The following is a 19,237-nucleotide window of genomic DNA, read 5'->3' on the forward strand; positions in this document are numbered from 1 at the left end:
TCTAACCTTAACTGCACCGGGAATTTATTGGAAAATGTCTTAATCCTAAAAATATCCTGAGAAAGATAAGTAAATTCTAAGAATATTTCGTAGAGTTAGAGGGAACAGAGAGACTCTGTCTGTACCAGGAAGTTTTATGAATATGGTCCCTAAGAGTGGCAGAGTGGCTGTTTGAGGGAAAGCCCTGTGTGTTGACATGCTTAGTTCCTATTTTACAACACTGCCAATAATTGGTCAGCTGCTGCAGGTATTGAGTCATGCTGTGTCAACGTTATGCAGAAATACAACAATCAAACCATTATCTTAATGGTGCATGTGTTACAGACCTAGTGAGCTCACATACAAATGTGACAACACACTGGTCTTACACTGCACTTTACTCAGTTGCATCATAGGATAATATAGGATTTATTTTTGGAGTATTTATTGTTTGAACCTCATGAAGAACTAAAACTCAGGATATGCCCATTTTAAGATTTTGAATCCCTTCATTTTATTTTACTGTCTCATCATTTTGAGATCACAATTTTTATTTGATCTGTAACTTTTCATTGTTTTCCTATTGTGGTAGCTCCCAAGAAGATACCCAAAACAGTTTAAAGAAAAAACGTATCATTCCTGCGCTTAAATTACTATTACTTCTTAAATTCATATGCACATAATATTGATTCCGGTTTACGACCACGTGTGGAAAAGGATCAAGAAACATCTTTATTGTGGGTTGTACATCAGCATGTGAACATAATTGCTGTAGCTAACTGACCATGTGCAAGGGAAGAAATCTTATTTTCTGTTTTTGCCCTCAGACTACTCAGTTTATAGTTTGGTTTATCTACTGCACTTTTCCAAAACCACTCATATCTCATACATTTCTGTAACTCTTGATTTTGCATACAAAAAAATGTGTTTAAATAAATGTCAAAGACAAACTTTTGTCCCATAGATAAATTACTGAGGTTTGTAGAAAAAGAAATCAGCAGGGCTATGGTCTTCATGCAGCTAATGTGCCCCCTCTTCTGGCAGACACACTGCATTACATAAACACATTAGCTGTGAATGGCAACAGTCTATAACAGAGTAGAAATAAATAAATAAAAATGATTACATAACTTTAAAATGTTGACATACAGCGACAAATAGTGTTGATGTGTAATTTTAACATGTGAAAATGTTTACCACATCAAACTCATCAGTGTTTATTCATGTTGTCTTTATTGAATTATATGATTCTTCTAGGATTGCATGCGTGCCATTCTGTTTATGGTTTACATTACAACGTGGATCACTTTTAGTTTTTGCTCCAAACACTTTTGCTCAGAGTCTTCGTCTGTGTCTGAGTGAAGAACCACTGTCAAATTATTCAGAAAAACAATCTACAAACACAAAGGCTGTGCTTAATGGGTTAGGAGGTCAATTTAGACAGAATGTGTGAGGGAGCAGCCAGCTGGCTCACAGATGATCTGAAGATCAAGGATGTTCCGCTCATCTTGTCCTTACTGACAATCGCTCGCTGTGTCTGGATTAATATTACATACTTTAATCATGTGCACTGAAAATTGAATTTAAGCACACAGTTCAGCCAGTGGAGTGATGAAATTAAGAAACACTGAACATAGTGAAGCTGTTTGCAACAGGAAGAATTTGGACAGAGCCACTTTCTCTTTCACATTTTCTATCAGTGAAACCTTCTGGTTAAAGTCAATTAACCCACTTTCTTGCAGCTGCTGACTTCACCCTAAAGCTCTAGTGACCTGCACCTTTAAAGCTAATCCACTGTCATATTCTCTTCAAAAATGTTTTTCTCTCAGGTCACTACAGATGGCCTATTTAGGTCATGGTGACTGAGCAGTATCGTAGCCAACATATTTTCAAACTAACACATCTCTACAGATGAGGGAATAAAGGAGGGGGGAAGTGATTATTTTCTTGAAGGGCTGAAACTCTGTTACATTTCCAAACACTCTCAATCAACTACAAGTAGGTTATTTGTGGTGAAAATTCAGGAAATAGGTCAAAATGATTTGACATTATCAGTGTGTGTAGAGGTCAAAATTATTTAAACAAATTATCAATGAGTTAATATTATTAGTCTTGGTAGTTATTGAGCTTTTCCTGTTATCTCAACTCAACTCTCATCTCTTTAGCGATAAAATGTTCTGTTTTCTGTTTGTATTAGTATTGGAGGACAATACTGAAACATAAGAAATATTCCAAGTAAAAGTTATGTGTTGAAAATGTCAGTAAAAGTCAAGTATTTTAGCAGGGGTATCAATAGTAAAAGAAGCTACTCACAATAGCTCCTGTGGGTGTTTTACTAGTATACACAATTTTATTTGAATATGATTAGTCACACATAGGGGACATTACACTGGTGTAATCAGTCAAGGTCTATGATCAAGGTAGAAGGAAGTATAAGTATAAAGTAGTATGACATTTGCTCAATATAGTTGCAGCACACGTATGTACTTATTGATGTACATCATATATTGCATGATTATATGAAATATTTTAGTTTTTGTGTTTTTTGTATATTTAGTTTAGCTTAGTGGTGCTGCAAATACTACATCTATTTGCTGTATGCCACTGCTGCAATTAATATCATTATAATAAATGTATGTAAGTAAGTAAATAAATACTATGCTATACTATATAATAATATACTATACTATGCTATGCTATGCTATACAATGCTATGCTATGCTATGCTATGCTATGCTGTGCTAAACTATACACTACTATACTATACATGAATATAAATATTCAATTTCAAGACAAATTAAAATTTCAAAGACATATATACTATTACCATGGACATAAAGTGAAGTGTGTGCACAAGTTATGACTTTGATAAAGCAATATAAACAGGACAATACAGCTTTAAAGGTTCAGTGTGTAGAAACTAGTGACATCTAGTGGTGAAGTTGCATAATGAGGGGGGGGCTTCTCCCTCCCCTTCCAAACATGACAGAGAACCTGTGGAAGCCTTCAGTTGTCATAAAAGCTCCAAAGGTGTTTAGTTTGTCCAGTTTGGATACTGTAAAAAACATGGCGGCCTCCGTAGAGAGGAGCCACTCCTGATGTAAATATAAAGGGCCCATTCTTGGGTAAAGACAAACAACAAGTTGTTCAATTTGGATGAAACATGCAAGTGAAAACATCACTGGGATTATGTTATATTCAATTTCTTCCAATAGATCCCTTTCCCCTGAATCCTACACCCTGGACCTTTAAGAGGTGGTGCAAACACGCTTGGGCAGATGATCTCTTGTTGGCACCGTGCACCGGCGCCGCTCGGTGTTAGAAATCAACTGTACCTGAGCTGCCTCCCCCCTCTCTCCTCCTCTCTCTCCTCCTCTCTCTCCTCCCACTCAGACTATTAGACGTGTCGGTCTGCTCCGTGTCTGAGCCCCGCTCCTCTCCGCGTGTTGTACCCACATTCAGCACCTCTCAGCACGGACAACACAACAGACTGTCCCGGTCCGTCTCCTGCACGCAGTCCGTAGTTAACTACCCAACTTCCGCCAACAGCAGCTCCTGACGCACCGGGCTGTGGACGACGGACGGAGGGGATGCTGCTCAACCACGAAACCTGCGATATCAAATAAGTGAAGAGAGTTTTGTTTGGACGGGGGGTGTCAGGATGGAAGTCTCCACCGCTGCCCGTCCTCCCTCAACCTGCAGGCCGACCTTTGGCGGAGTTTCAGCGGACGAAAACACCTCCGCCGCCGGCCGGGCTCCGAGCCAGGTGCCGGGGAAGAAGCAGGCGGTGAAGAGACACCACCACAAACACAACCTGAAGCACAGGTACGAGTTCCTGGAGACGCTCGGCAAAGGGACCTACGGCAAAGTGAAGAAAGCCAAGGAGAGATCCGGCAGACTGGTGAGCATACAAAACAACACACAGTTCTATAGTCCATAACCTTTATAACCCACATCTGCACTGGTGTGTTAAGGTCTGTTTGCTGTACGGTCCTGGCGGCCACCTGTTGCTCAGAGATAGAGAAGCTATTTTTAGAAGGCAGTCTGCTCACAGGTAGATTTCAGTCTATAAATCAATCGACCACACGGCTCTGCATTCAGGTGCCTCGCTGTCAAACGGACCAGTCATATTGTAGATTGATAAAATCATAAAACTATGATTCGCTCCAATGTTGATCAGCTGACAGCACAAGGAGAGTTTCCCCCGAGAGTTCAATGTGTGTGTTTGAGAAAGTGCTCTCAGGTTTCTACTGTGTGTTTATGTGTTTTGTGAGTTTCTACCCACATGTTTACAATGTAAGCATGTTCGTTTCCATCATCTGTGTTGCTGGATTACAAAATGTGTGATACCCTCTGTATTCACAGGTTTTTAAACAGTTGGAAGTCTTCATTCTCCATTTTCACCTCGTTAGAAAAGTGCAGGTAGAGTCCACACAACTGTCCCCATGTTTGAGGCAAATATAAAAATCTTAAAACGTTCATATGTTGTACATTTAATTAAAAAAATTCTAAAAACCAGCTATTATCAAACTAGTAATGATCAAATCAGGTTTCAGAGTTTAAAACTATATTTCACATTAAGTTTACCCATAAACATCCCTATGTTTGTTAATCCAAAAATCTTTGAAAGTTAATTTTTTTGTCCATTTAAAGTCAAATGAAAGATCAGTTGACAAAATAATTAATCAATATATTTGAGGTCATCATACAGAATAAAGCAATTCCTGTAAATCTGTCACCATGCAGGGAGTTTTTATGAAATCACCTCCTGTGGTGAGAGGAAGTTCCAAGGAAAGGCGTTTCTGTGGAAGTTTGGTGAATTTCTCTCTGAGCTCTTGATGAATGGAGACTTAAAGGAAATGGCCACTGGCTTTTCAGGTGGATTCCAGTTCACTGTGACCTGAGGGGGGAGTGGGAGGTATGCAAAACAGACAGGGCCGAGATAAGCCTTTAAAAGGGATGTGGAGAAGCTGGTAAACAAACAAGAATGTCTCTCAATACTCCATCCCAGTCCGAAACAATGACTTGTGTAAGACTTTAGGCTTTTAAATATGTTTAAATAGTGTTAGGCTGGGTGTTCCTCCTGGCTTTAACTGTAACTCCTGGCTTTAACTGTAGGGCTGTGAACAGGGGGACAGTAACTCCAAACACGTTTTAATGTCTGAATCCACAACGTGGGACGCCTGAACTCCTCACAAACAACATCATATGACTCCACCAATGTAAAACATCACTCGCATTACATGCCAACAAGGTGCGCCACATTATTTAGTTCCACATCTAAACTAGAATGGCACTCAGTCCCAACATTCCCCTTATGTAATCACATTTAAATTCACTAGATCCAGATTTTTATTTGGATCTGCCCCAAATTGCACGCACTCATAAACATCAGTCCCATGAATATACCAGATTTTTTCCCCATCAAGATCCATGTTTTATTCTCTCGTAAATGAGCAAAAATGTTGAAAACCACCCTATCTCACAATGGATCCACATCAACAATTTGTGGGTTCTTTCCTGACGATTATCGCATCCTTCCACCAAGTCGCATTGTAGTCTGTCCACTAATTCTTGCGTAATCCTGTTTACAAATAAACAAACCAGCAGCCAAATGGAAAGGGGTGAGAACATAACCTTCTTGGCAGAGAAATGAAGCTGCAGAATACAATGTATACTGTATATAAGTACTGTTAAATAATCGAATTAAATTATCTATATTATAAAACATAAAACATAAAACTGAGAAATAGACTGCAAATTCTATTTTCACGAAAACAAATGTCACATAACATTAGCTATGTACCGATGATGTGTCAGTTTACATCAATAGCAATAGGCCACAGTACATATGAGAAACACTTCAGTGTGACGCAGGGCAGTTCAAACAGCATCACAGACTTTGGAAATTAATTATAACCTCCATGATGGCAGGGTGTTGTTATTTAATTTAAACTGGGTGTAACCTAATAAGATGACCTTCTACTTCCATCACGAAATGCAAGGTGTATATGAAAATCTTCCAAAACACAAAGCACAACTGGAGTAATGGATGAGTTTCAGGTTTAGTCACAGCAGAGATAAACAAAATAATAGATACTTGGCCCGATGTGAGCGGCTGCAGTCACGTTAATCAGGATTGCTCTTTGTTAACAGGTCATGTTTGTTGTGAGTGAAAGTGCGTAGAAGTGAAAGAGGAAAGATCCAGGAATTCCCCCCCCCCCCCTGTACCTGCTGTAAACAGGTTGTGATTCATGTTCAGCCTTGTCTGAGCAACCTTCCGATGTCTGACATGACTGGGTGCTGCTGCAGCGCTCTGTTTTTGTAGGATATGAGTTGGTGTCTGAGATTCATCCCCCGCGGGCGGAGTCCCGATCCGAACGCTCCCCAACACCCATGTTCAAATGTCAAAATGAGCTCAAATGTAAGTTTTGAGTTTACACCAAACAAACAGCAGCTGGCGTGGAGCTGTAACAAGAGAGAGAGACGCGCATTTGCTTTGTTTTCATCTGCCTACCTCACTAATGACAGCATAATCCACAAAGAGGTGTAATTTGACTCAGGGCGTGACACACAACGGATGGCTTCATCTCGCGTGCGCTGTGGCAATACAGCTGTTTTCTCATTGTCTAAGTGCATATGTTTGATTGCATAACCCATTTAGATGGGGGGGGGGTCTTCAGCATAGACTCTATGGTTGACCTCACTCTCACACTGCGTGACATGAACCCTCCGTGTTCCTTCATGTATGTGACATGACGGCTCAATAAAACGCCTACACTGTGCTGCAGCTATTAGTAAATCCATGACTAAGTTTGTTCGTTACATCCTCTCGGAGCTCTTATTAACAACCAGCTGGTTTCAAGTGATCTACAGTCAAAACTATTTTAAGTTAAAATATTTTATCTTGTAAATTAGTTTGTCTTCATTATTGAGGTAACTTTTCCGACCACCTCAATAAACTCAGAATTTGCTTTTGTTCACTCACAGGGCAACAGGAGACACAACCACACTGAACACAACTCACAAATAATTAAACCATACATACAAAAACTTCTTTATAATACAAGGTACCCGAGATTTAAAACAATATATATATATATTTTTTTAAAGCTATGCCTTTAGAATAAGATGTCTGAAATTTAAAGGGTTAAATAACTTAATCATTTAAAACTATAATTAGCTAGAAAGCCACTTGGAGAGCACATATCTCACAATGTTAAAGAAAGGGACAAAAGAAATTCCTTGATCTGCTCCAAAGTTTAACGGGTTCAGTTTACTGTAGGACGGGAGCTGCTGGGGGAGAATCATCTCAAGGCTTTTTGTTGAACTTAAGAAGTTGGCGGGAGAGAGTGGCAGTAGATACAATCTCTCATGCATTAGTTTTATCAGTGGTCAGACTACCAAACCAAACTGTGATAGAGAAAGTTATTGAATAATTTGGTCTATATTCAAAAAAAAATGTCTGTCACTACTTCTAGGTGAACAAATTATTATGTTTCAGAGTCGGCTTGTTGTATTTATGCAGCTTTGAATGAAATATCTGATTAAGCAAATACATAAATAAAGTTATTTGCTTATTCAGGCGTCATAACGTTTCGTTTTCACCCTGTTTATTTGTTGGTCGGTTTATATATTTGTTTGTTGTAAACCGGATTACACATAAACAACTGAACGGATTTCCACTAAACCTAGAGGAAGTATGCGGTATGTGTCAGGGAAGAACCCATTTTGGTGCATTTTGGATGTATCCAGGAATTTTTCTTTATTTAAAATAGCAAGAAAGGGTGTTTTTTAACATTTGCACCATTTTCCCAGTTAATAATTCATGGATCTTGTTAAAAAAAAAAATCTGCCTGATTGAATTTAAGGGGACAATCTAGTTTAACATGTGTCAGTTAGACGTGAAAGTGACTGGATGTAAATATTTAGCAACTATTGTTATGAAGGAACTAGTTTAGGTGTTGAAACGTGATTTCATTAAATGATGTGTAACGGTTCACTTGCTAAATGTTATAACGAGTTGAAGTTTGAACTTAGGGAGAGCTGCTGCAGAAATATGGTTCAAGTGTGTTTGTACAGGAGCACTGTGTGAAATTTCCAAGATATCAACCTCTCTGTGCTTAGTGCGTAGAACAGACTGACGGTGACAAGGAATGCACACACACACACAGATAACCTCACAGGAGTGTGAACTCATCATGAGTCTGGGTCCAGTCCATCTGACAGCTATGCAAACAAAAGCAGGAAACCTCGGGTTCCCAGAAATCAGGAAAAAGGTCTGTGTGGTGCGAAAACTGTGACTTGGAGGAGCCAGCGGCCCAGACGGTGACTCATGACAGGAGACAGTCGTGTGTTGAAACTGATATGACAAGTTGACGCTTTACTCATTTCCCTGGGTCTGCAGCGTTGAGGGTTAGAGAGGAGGGGAAACAAGGATACCCCACCACCAGAGCCATCCGGTGCCTCATGACACCCCTTTAACCTTGGGGTAGACTGATGACGCACGCGGTGCACAGAGGAATCCCAGGCATCTGAGCCTCAATTGGACAAACGCAACATAAAGACATGCGTTGAGACCCTGTATGCGACAGGTCTACGAATACAGACCCCAGCAGATACCATTCAGATTTAAATGTCCTTATTGTATGATCCTTGCAGACAATACATTTCTTTACTGCAGACAATACTTGACCCAGCATTCCCTCTGCCTTGTTAGAGACAACACAGCAGAGTTTTCGGTTCACTGCACATGGATCCTCTCACAAGAGGATGAGCTGGAGATGGAATGTTTTTTTAACTTGTTCCACTCAATAGACAGGCCTCATCTACTGTACCATATGAATGTACCGACCCCCACGGAGGCAGCAGTGGAGCTGCTGGCCATTGTTTTATAGTTTTGTTGGTTGTTGTTCAAGCGAGGCTATGTAACTTTTGAAAGAAAAAAGAAATGCATTATACTCATACAGAAGAAAAGTTCAATTTGTTAGCATTAAAATGCACCTCTGCTCACTTCTCAGGGTCGATGAGCACTGATGTGTAACTGACATTACAGAGTCTGTTAACTCATTTAATGACTAGTATTTCTGATGTCTTAATAGTTGTCATTTTCCTGCAAACTCACTTGTGACAATAGACTGTATATATAAGATGGACGACGCGTCTCCACTTCATCCCACTATCCAGAACTGAAGCCAAAATATCCAAGATACGAATACTGCCATCTTGTGCCTATGACATGAAGTCGTGCCACAGTCTGAGCAGTAGCGATCTGGGGTCTCAGCTGTCAATCATGACGTCTCAGCTCGTTTTTTTTGCATCAGATAACTTCAAACCAAACTCATCAGAGACATGGACATCAGAGAGATTAGAACTACTGAAACTCACTACCTACACTAACAGACATCTTTGAAATTTTTTACTTGAGTTTGGTCCATGTCCCATCCGCTAACATGGAGGAGGCGGCCTCTTATGTCCTGTACTGCAGCTAGCCACTAGGGGGCGATCAAGACGATTTGGCTTCACTTTTAGGAGCCGTAATGCCGTCCATCTTTATTTACAGTCTATGGTTGTGACTGGTCTTTTTAAAGTATCTTTTTGATGCTTCTAACAACAGTTAAGCTGTTATTGTGTGAAGTGATTAATACCTGGGATTTGTCTCAATTGGATTTTACTTTTCAAGTACTACAAAATAAAAGTAAAATAAAATGCATTTTCTTCATGAGTCAAATATTCCTTTTCTTTAAAGGTGGCCATAAAGTCCATCAGAAAGGAGAAGATCAAAGATGAGCAAGACCTGGTTCATATCCGCAGAGAAATAGAGATCATGTCCTCGCTGTGCCACCCGCACATCATCACCATATATGAAGGTACAGTATGGAAAACTGTGGTGACTGTATTTGTTTGTGTGTTTGCGTGCATGTTTGGGGCTTTGTGTCATTGTTTACCTTTCAGAGGTGACTGGATCTCTGAGGCACATGCGGAGTGAAATGCAATACCTGGAAAAAAGATGGATCTCAATCAGCCTCTGTTTCAGAGTCAGAGTTTGGTCACGCAAAGTCTTTGTGCTGAGGGCCGACACTCGGTTACATAAGCGTGGGCACCCTGTCGAACCCAGCGAGCGCTGCAGGATATTGTGCAGGGCCTCGTGTCTTCCACTGCCCCTCACGCCTGATGAGATGGTCATCGCTGAGTGTTTCTCCTGCTCTGTGTGTTTGTTTTCAGTGCATTTATCACGGGGGCCCAATTTATCCTAATCAATGTGAACAATGGGTTGTAGAGGAAGATCTGCCATCTGCGGACACATCCCAATTCAAAATAACTACAGCGATAGTGCTGCAAAAGGATCTGCACTGTCCAGTTTCCTCTTTACATTGCAGGTTTAAAGATAAAAAAAAATCCCAGAAAGTTTTGTTTTATTTGGTAGATTTAAAACATTATTGAATGAAGTGTTCTCTTGTTTTTGTGTCTTTCAGTGTTTGAAAACAAGGACAAAATTGTGATTGTGATGGAGTACGCCAGCAGAGGGGACCTGTACGACTACATCTGTGACAAGAAACGCATCTCTGAGCGGGAGGCCAAACACTTCTTCAGACAAATAGTATCAGCTGTACACTACTGTCATCAGGTAATAAAAACATGTCAAGTTGAAAACAGAAAGTAGACTCTAGGTGGAATCTTTAATTGGTAGAGCTCCGTGTATTAGCCTTGTCAAATCCTCACTCTTGGCTGCTACGTCAAACCTAATGACGCAGAGCTCCACTAGCTGCCCGGCTCCTTTTTCTTTTTCCTCCCGAGGGCACTCGCACCCCCAAAGTTATATAATGGGCATTATTCAGTGTCAGCCCGCTGGTCTGAACAGGGAGGCTGTGAGAACGATGCAGGGCTAAATTAACAGTTGGTTCTGTGGAGAGCTGGCGTCAGGGCTAAAGGCCAGCCGTCCCACCACACACATGCATGGGCTCACTGTTTAATGAGGGTGTGATGGAACAGAAGGGCCATGCATGTGTGCGCGCGCACACACACACACACACACACACACACACACACACACACACACACACACACACACACACACACACACACACACACACACACACACACACACACACACACACACACACACAATCAGTTGTTCCTGCCGTCCAGAGCTGACTGATAATGAACGTTTATAGTGCAGCTCCTCAGAACTGCGCGGCATTTATGTTTGTTAAGGAACAATATTTGCAGAGTGAACTGTCCTGTTATTATCTCTGTGAACCATCCGTCTCGTTTCACTTTTACTGATGTCTTGACAAATATTTAACTTTCCCTTTGTAAAGACGTTAGGAAAAAGGCCATATAAACGCCCTCTATCTTATCTATTACTTATGACAAGGTGATGATATCTAAAAATGTGCCCATGCGTTTCTTCAAGTCTACATCTTAACAATGAATGTTACATGACACAAAAGAATGTGTCCGTTGCTTTAACCAGTGCCCAAAAGGCGAGAAGTAGCTGACCTGCATTTTGTCCGAGCAAAACAAATGCAAACGGTGGCTGAGTCAAAGGTATTCCCCCCCGCAGAGTGCAGGACAATGAAGCATAGCTGACATACTAGAAAAAAATCTTCACTCTGTTCTGAAGAATGCACTCTGACCCAGTAAAGACTAATCCTTTTTATGTAAGATACACAACTCTGAGTAAACCGATGTGTAATGACCCTGGTGCAACATTTATCATTTATTGTAAAAAAAATATATAAAGTATATTGTTTTGAATATATATTTTTTGTCTACCCTTTCAGAATGGAATAGTACACCGGGACCTGAAACTGGAGAATATTTTACTAGATGGCAACGGCAATGTTAAGGTATTTATGAGTAACAAGCCCCTGCTCACACACACACACACACACACACACACATTCACTCTTATTGTCATTAAATATCATCTTTCTTGCATTTTTGGGGGGTATGTAATTCATTGTGTTTATTACAAAGGTAAAATAAAGAAACTTTCAAAACTTTTTCCACAAATTCTTGTGCATAAAAGATGACTTGCTATTAAATCTTTAAAGAGGGTATTTGAAAATGTTACTTTTCAGTGTTTTGGAACATTTATTGGAGTCTCTGGAGTAGGTACTGATTCAGAAATCAATTAGGGGAAGTGATGCCAATGGAAAACTTTTAGGATATTATCTGTATTAATCTGATAACAGATCTAACTTGGCTCTTGTTTCTTGTTCTTGGCAGATCGCAGATTTCGGCCTGTCAAACCTTTACCGTGGCGACGAGTATCTTCAAACCTTCTGTGGCAGTCCTCTCTATGCCTCCCCAGAGATTGTCAATGGTCGGCCGTACCGTGGGCCAGAGGTGGACACTTGGTCTCTTGGTGTGTTGTTGTATACTATGGTTCATGGCACCATGCCATTTGATGGAAACAACCACAAGATGTTGGTCCAGCAGATCAGCACAGGAAACTACCGGAAACCCATTAACCCCTCAGGTGAGTTTTTCAAGGGGGGTGACATTATTTTTTTGTGTCTACTTCGCTTTGCAATTTATTTTGTTACATTTTCGATCTTCCCTTAATTTCTAATTTCTCTCAGATGCATGTGGGCTTATCCGTTGGATGCTCATGGTGAATCCTGAGCGCAGAGCCACAATAGAAGAGATTGCCGGACACTGGTGGCTCAACTGGGGTTACCAGCAGCCTTTACTGGCAGAGACAAAGAGCAGCACAGCAGAGCAGACCTCCTCGACAGTCTCTCCATCCACATCACACCCTGCGGGGCTGGCCGGCGTCGCTAGTTGGCTGCGTCGCACATCCAGGCCTTTGCTTGAGAACGGCTCCAAGATGCGCTGCCTGCTCCGCTCGCAGGCTGGTGGAGGAGGGGACGTAGTGCGGCAGCGCTCCCTGCGAAGGTCGCGAAAGGAAAACAACATCTCCCAGACCGTTCACGAAGGCGGCACAGACAGTCGTCCCTCAAAGGGAATTCTAAAGAGACGCAACAGTGTGAAACAGAAAGCGATGAGCGAAACCCCAGTCCCAGGTCCAGTGGAGCCGCCAAATATTTTGGGCTTGTCCGCACCATCTACTGCCCCTTCAGCTGAGTTAATGCCTCGCAAAGGTATCCTGAAAAAGCCCACCGAGCAAGAGTCAGGATACTACTCGTCCTCTCCTGAGAACAGTGACTCTGGCTTGGTACCAAAAACTAAACAGTGCCCTTCAGCGCCAACCTACAGGAAGGGCATCCTCAAGCGAAATGGAAAGTTCTCCACAGGCGGGCTGCAGGAGTTTGGCTCTCTGGACCAGCTGGCAGCCTCTTTACCGCATGGGGACGGCAGGTCGAGACCAAGTGGGGCCATCAGCGAGGACAGCATTCTGTCCTCAGAGTCCTTTGACCAGCTGGATCTGCCGGACCGTGTGGGACCGTCCACACAGATGGACAAACCAGCCAAGGCCAGCATGAGAGGGAGTGTGTCTGCGGACAACCTGCTGGATATCCAGGAAGACGGGATTCTTGGGGATGGGCTGCGGCGGCCCTGGAACTGCTACTATGAGCCCGGAGTGGCCGACAGCGCCTTCTCCATCACTGACTGCGATAATGTAACGGAGGCATACAAACAGGCCATGGTTATACGAGGCTCCGCAGCAAGCTGAAGACCCACCATTAGCAAAGGACGCTGACTAAAGAATTGTCTTTTCGTTCAGTATTTTTATGACATGACTCAACTACTGAAGACATGACAGCTAAAGTGCAACATGCGAAACTACCAGCGCGTTAAATCGTTTTTTGGCTAACTTAAGGAATTGCACAGCACCAAAAATGGAGGAGGCTTCTTGTTAAACACCAGATTGTATTTAAAATGGTGGATGTTAAAGGATGCTTTTGAAAATAACCAGATGGATCAGTATTTTTTAACAAAACTGACAGTTGGAAAAAGTCCATTTCAAAGATTCTCAGGAGACGGGGGGGCTGCGGTTTGTCAGTTGGGGACATGAGAGAAAATCCACATTGAAACCAAAACACTGGTCTGAGTTTTCAGAACTTTTACTTAGTAAATTAGAAAACTGTCTTTTGACAGAGTCACTGTAGAACTGGGGTTTAATATCGTTTTTATTGCTTAGATGGCAGAATACTTAGTCTGTGTCGGTTCATTGTCTACAGGTCAGTTTGACAACCTTCTTACGGTTTCATCGCTCTTTTGGATTCTAGATTTCTGGTCATTGATCACCTGTCAACTTTATGTTTCTCCAGGATCACAGCAGTATCACAGGTTTAATGTTAGGACGGCTTCATGCACCATGTACAACAGATTTCACTAAGTTTAAAATGACATTTCATGGAAACCAAAGAATTCATGTTATTCTATCGTTTTGGTCGTCTTTATTTAAAGAGCTGGAAAAAAGTGCCAAGTGGACGTTTGTTTGTTTGTTTGTTGCAGGGACTTCAGCTCTCAGAGAGGTTTTTTTTAAATCTGCTTTTTAAAATAATTTGTTTGGATAATGACTTGAATAATTATCATGGCACAATTGAGTCACGACAAGTGTAACCAGCAGAACCTGCTTTGAGCTCCCAAGCCTGTGATGTTATTAAGTGCAAAGGTGGCGTGTGTGTGTGTGTGTGTGTGTGTGTGTGTGTGTGTGTGTGTGTGTGTGTGTGTGTGTGTGTGTGTGTGTGTGTGTGTGCGCAGGTGGCAGTTTTCACATGAGAGGTGGGGCAGATTAAGTCGAATTCCATGGGCGGAAGTTGGAATTTGAAAAACAGCAACTTGCATTTGAAAGTAAACCATGAGCCGCAGGAAATTGGTGCACGCTGTGTGCAGTGTGGCGCTGACAAAATGTGTCACCTTTCAACTGAGTTTTGAGGATCAGTGTAGCTCGGGTCAAATTGAACTTAGTGTATTAATTTGATAGCCACCGTGGGAGGTTCAGCCGTTAAGAGACGGATTCAAAGTTAACTTAGCTGCATCCTGATGGCTCAAACCATTACAGCTTAGATTCCAAATTCTAAATCATGCAGACTAATGATTAACATTATGTTTGACAAGATTGTGTATTTCATGTTTGACAGTTTTCTGGTTCCTGCTTTCTGAAATACCCCCTGGTGGTCAGAGGTGGGTACATCAGTATTCTGCTGTTGTGTCTGAACTTAATCTTAATATAACCTTTAACCATACAATTCATTTACCAGCTGTCATTTGGGTATGAAGACCATACAACAGTAATTGCCCAACATGCTTTGTTACAAATTTTAATGTTAAGAAATTTTGGGCTCACCATGAGGCTCATCAGTTTAAAGTACTTAAGCACAAGTAACCGAGGAAGTGCCTAATCCCAACTGGACTCTGGAGGATTGTATGAGGAAGGAGCTTTTCTTATTATCACTGAAAACTGGTTTATTTAAAAGTGATGTGTGACACAGGGAAAGCATGGAGTCATATGTGTATAATTTAATGTGCATCTGGCTCTGCTTGTATTTTTTTTTTTTTCTTTGACTGCAACAAAAACCTTGTTTGCCAAAGTGAACTGGCTTATCATTTCTAAGAGCATGTGATCTGCCATGTTATTGTGCCCGGGATGAGGAAATCAATAAAAATAAAAAAAATGACAGAACTCTAGTGCTGGTTTATGTTGTTACTGATCTTCTGCACGTACGCACTTTTATATCACAGAATTTCTTTATAGTCACAAGGGAATTCAAGACTGCAAAACATACATTTAAACAGAAACAAGTATATATAAAACTAAATATTACAACTTCACCAAAACTCAGACAAATGTCATATGGATAAAAATACATATGAATAGAAAATATCACAATTAAAATGTGCAAAAATTGCTGTAAGGATTTAGTGCAATTAAACTCATTAGCACAAAACTGTTGAAAAAATTAAATCACAATCATGTTTTTCAAAGTTGCTTCCGCAAATACAAAACACAGCAACAGGATGAACATTTAAAACAGATCTCATCGCCAATCTGCCTGGCTTTTAGTCCTCTCGTTCTCTGCTGCACTTTTAATATTTATCTGGTCTATTCGAGGCAGTGAGGAGTGTTTTCGCGAGATTTCCTGGGGTGATGTCAGCAGGGTCAATGCATCGTCCTGGATGTCAGCAGGGGTGGAGCTGATCTCTGAGCTGCGTGATCTCTATCCGCAAACACCGTCCTGAGAGAGGGAGGGCAGGCTGAGATCCAGCACACTCCCCAGCTGATTGTAGCAGAGAAGGAGCGAGTTCTGTTCAGGGTCAGATTTAAAAACACAAGCAGACGTTCATCATTGTGTCATGAACAGACTCGTCCTTATGGATTTGGACCGATAACAGCTTGTTTGTACTTCGCCGACTGTTTGATCAAAGTTCTTGCTAAATGATCCCAAACACGCCGCTGAGTTTTGACAACAGGGCAAAGTCGGAAGAGATAATATCTGAAAATGTCAGTTAAACATTAAACTTACCAGATCAATGGCCAAAAGGTTGGCCAAAAGCTTCATGACCGAATCAGAGGAGACGGCAGCGTCCTCTAACTTTACCCTCTGCATGGTGACGCTCACACAGGCACAGGCAACAGTGGAGGGCAGGAAGGTGGAGAACCTGTGGTCTGAAGATACACCCAATGTACACAATAACTGTCGGACTAATTAGCAGTGATAACAGTGAGAAGGTCAGTAAAAGTTGGATGTTGACATACAGACAGATGGATGCCTCCATTGTAGACACACCCTGACAGACAAAAGGAAGAACTCAAAACCAGGCATTTCCCAAAACCTGATAAACTGACACAATACCCTAATTGCTTGAGGCAGGAGAAGCACTGAGACAAAAAGTCAGCCATTCAATCCCTCCTCAGACACGTTTTGAATGGGTTTACACTGTCGGGAGCCAGGAATCGTCTTCATTTTATGGGTTGTAATGTCATTGTGTGTCTAAACCAGCCCTAACTGACTGGGATCTGTTGCCTCGGGCGGCATCACAGAGATTTGTGGGAAATCAGCCAGCTGAAAGGTCGGGGACGCAGGTCTTTCACAGCAGACAATACAGGATAACACAAACTCAGCTCTCTGTCTCCTAAATGAACTGCTGACACATCGTAATCAAAGCTTTGTGCCCATTGTTCACCACGTGGAAAGTCATTTAATTTCACCAGTCACCTTCAGTGCTCACTAACAAAAAAAGGTTCTCATTCTTTCTATCTTTTATAAAAGGGTGTAAGAATGTTTTTATTGCACTGGAATAATAAATTGGAATAATTGAATGCTGTAAAAATTACGCATTTTGCCAACTGTTGAATTTTACTTGTAAAAACCATCTCAAGTGTTGGTAACTGACTTACATAACTCACCAGTGGCAGCCAGAGCAACGTAGGAGTGAAAACGCCTGCGCACGTTTGGGAAGTGGAGGGGCCGAACAAAAGGGAGAGCGTGGAGAATCGGCTCCAGGAAGTCAGAGGGAACCACGGAGGCCAGACACCAGTCCAACCTGGACACCACCGCCATCTCCCACTGCTGCAACACACACACACACACACACACACACACACATTCCTCTCAACCAAAATCCCACTGCAGGAACACTTGCACAACAGACGTACTGATACCAATTTTTGAGTCCGATACCTGGACTTTGGCCAATTCTGAGTGCCGATCTGAGTGCCAGTGCATTTAAAAATCAAAACAACTTGTATAACAGTTTAACAGTTGTATGCTACTAACCCCGTTTGGAAGTGATGATTTCTATCATTGTTGAATGGGCTTTGAAAAACAAATTTAGAGAATGAATGCCATAGAACTTTTGTTATTACAGTATCTAGTTTGGAGGTCATACCTGAAAATGAATAGATAAATCTGCAAATACACAACTCCACAAGTTTGTTTGTTATCTTTCTAGCTTTGAGGCTGTCTTTGTGGAATTTATTGCATAATTCAAATTCAGTTTCCAAAGTTTGCCGCTGTCCTTATTTCCCTTCACCTTGGTGAAGTCACGTATGATGACGTTTTTTCAAATACTTAATGAGATTGTTAGTGATGTTATTTAGCAACACTGTAGGGCCACCCCTCGTCTTGCATATGGTACACGTCGCTGTTTTACTTGTGGGAATTGTGAAATATTGCCAAATTGATGACATTTTAGCTAGATCCGGCTAATGCTACACTACGGGACTTCACTTCTTCGCCAGCAGAGCATACCTGCAGTTTTTGAGCGGCAAAGAAGAAGTGATAGGCTGGAAAAGAAAATCTGAATATACTTTAAAGACGTGGGCTCGGACCAGTACATAGAGTTGCATATTTGCCAAAGCCAAATCCTGTATTTTCGGCATTATCGGAGGCATTTACCATGTAAAGTATCGGTACCAGAACATTTCTTAACTAACACGTGATGCAGGAGTAATTAACTATATCAAATTATTCAAAGGGACAGACATGGGGGGGCGGGAGAACCTCTGGTCTACAGTGTTAATGATGAGATGCAGCAAAGACAAACCCCTTTTAAACAAAGTGACATGTGCATCTTTTCAATTCTTATATCATGCATATAACTGTAGTAGAGGTGATCTCTTTACCAGGATGTCCGACACTGATAATGAGTTGTCTGCGTAGATGCAAAGCATGCTGGCAGTCAGGGGGACGGTCTCCCTCATCTTGGAGGCCAGGGACATGCAGGCGGTCCCTAAAGCCTGCAGGTGGCGCCTGTCGATGGCGCATGCGCTCAGGTACGAGTCCAGGTAGTGCGTGGCCAGCGGAAACACCTCGTGCTCACACAGCTGCTCCTCACACACCTGTCTGACACAAAGACACTTCACCAGAATCACAGAAATGGCGCTGGATTAGAGTTTGGTGACAGCGTGGCAGAGTAGAGCACCTGTAACATCCACACCGCCAGAGTCCTCCTCATGTTCGGCTTTATGTCCGCTTGCCCCACTCGGCCCGAGTCGGGGGAAACGCGGCCGGGCCTCTCCAGGGCCGCCAGGGTGCGCAGTGCCCGGGGGTCGTCTGTCACCGCGGGGTCGCTGTGCGCCCGGGTGATCCAACCACGGTCCGTTTCACCGGGGACATCCGAGGAGCCATTTTGAAGCTTTAGATCAATTTGTAAAGAAACATTCAATGTGTAATCAAAGTGACAACAATCCGAGGACCTGGCAGCTAACGAATCTACTTTGAGTTAGCCGGCTAAGCTAAGGGCCGTCAGAGTTCACTCACCGCCGCCATCTTTAAAAGGGTCAGAATGGGACAAATTGTTTTTTTAATCAAATAACAAAACTTTATTTCTGCTCTCA

The 19,237-nt window shown here is 41.9% G+C and overlaps 2 protein-coding genes across 2 annotated transcripts; one reads left to right on the forward strand and one right to left on the reverse strand.

Moving 5' to 3' along the window:
* Positions 1 to 3,326: 3,326 nt before the first annotated feature.
* On the forward strand, positions 3,327 to 15,577 carry nuak2 (NUAK family, SNF1-like kinase, 2). The gene is made up of 6 exons (XM_035151004.2): positions 3,327 to 3,880; positions 9,728 to 9,848; positions 10,455 to 10,606; positions 11,766 to 11,831; positions 12,214 to 12,466; positions 12,570 to 15,577. Exons 1-6 carry the CDS (start codon positions 3,641 to 3,643, stop codon positions 13,622 to 13,624), a joined length of 1,887 nt encoding a protein of 628 aa, XP_035006895.1. The 5' UTR covers positions 3,327 to 3,640; the 3' UTR covers positions 13,625 to 15,577.
* A 12-nt stretch (positions 15,578 to 15,589) lies between these two features.
* On the reverse strand, positions 15,590 to 19,184 carry ccnd3 (cyclin D3). The gene is made up of 6 exons (XM_035151005.1): positions 19,161 to 19,184; positions 18,823 to 19,035; positions 18,524 to 18,739; positions 17,306 to 17,468; positions 16,422 to 16,564; positions 15,590 to 16,202 (listed from the first exon to the last, which is right to left on the reverse strand). The coding sequence occupies exons 1-6, from the start codon at positions 19,167 to 19,169 to the stop codon at positions 16,116 to 16,118; spliced, it is 831 nt and encodes a 276-aa protein (XP_035006896.1). The 5' UTR covers positions 19,170 to 19,184; the 3' UTR covers positions 15,590 to 16,115.
* Between the last annotated feature and the right edge of the window lie 53 nt (positions 19,185 to 19,237).

The sequence above is a fragment of the Hippoglossus stenolepis genome, chromosome 3 (assembly GCF_022539355.2).
Source record: "Hippoglossus stenolepis isolate QCI-W04-F060 chromosome 3, HSTE1.2, whole genome shotgun sequence".
Classification (NCBI taxonomy): Eukaryota; Metazoa; Chordata; class Actinopteri; order Pleuronectiformes; family Pleuronectidae; genus Hippoglossus; species Hippoglossus stenolepis.

Bases quoted from the DNA above. Each gene is read 5' to 3' on its own strand.
- nuak2 (XM_035151004.2), top strand. From the start codon at position 3,641: ATGGAAGTCTCCACCGCTGCCCGTCCTCCCTCAACCTGCAGGCCGACC. The intron at 3,881-9,727 runs GTGAGCATACAA...TTTTCTTTAAAG, and splicing joins AGGAGAGATCCGGCAGACTG to GTGGCCATAAAGTCCATCAG. The intron at 10,607-11,765 runs GTAATAAAAACA...CTACCCTTTCAG, and splicing joins CTGTACACTACTGTCATCAG to AATGGAATAGTACACCGGGA.
- ccnd3 (XM_035151005.1), bottom strand. The intron at 18,740-18,822 runs GTGCTCTACTCT...TGTGTCAGACAG, and splicing joins TGGCGGTGTGGATGTTACAG to GTGTGTGAGGAGCAGCTGTG. The intron at 17,469-18,523 runs GTAAAGAGATCA...TGTGTGTTGCAG, and splicing joins TATCAGTGTCGGACATCCTG to CAGTGGGAGATGGCGGTGGT.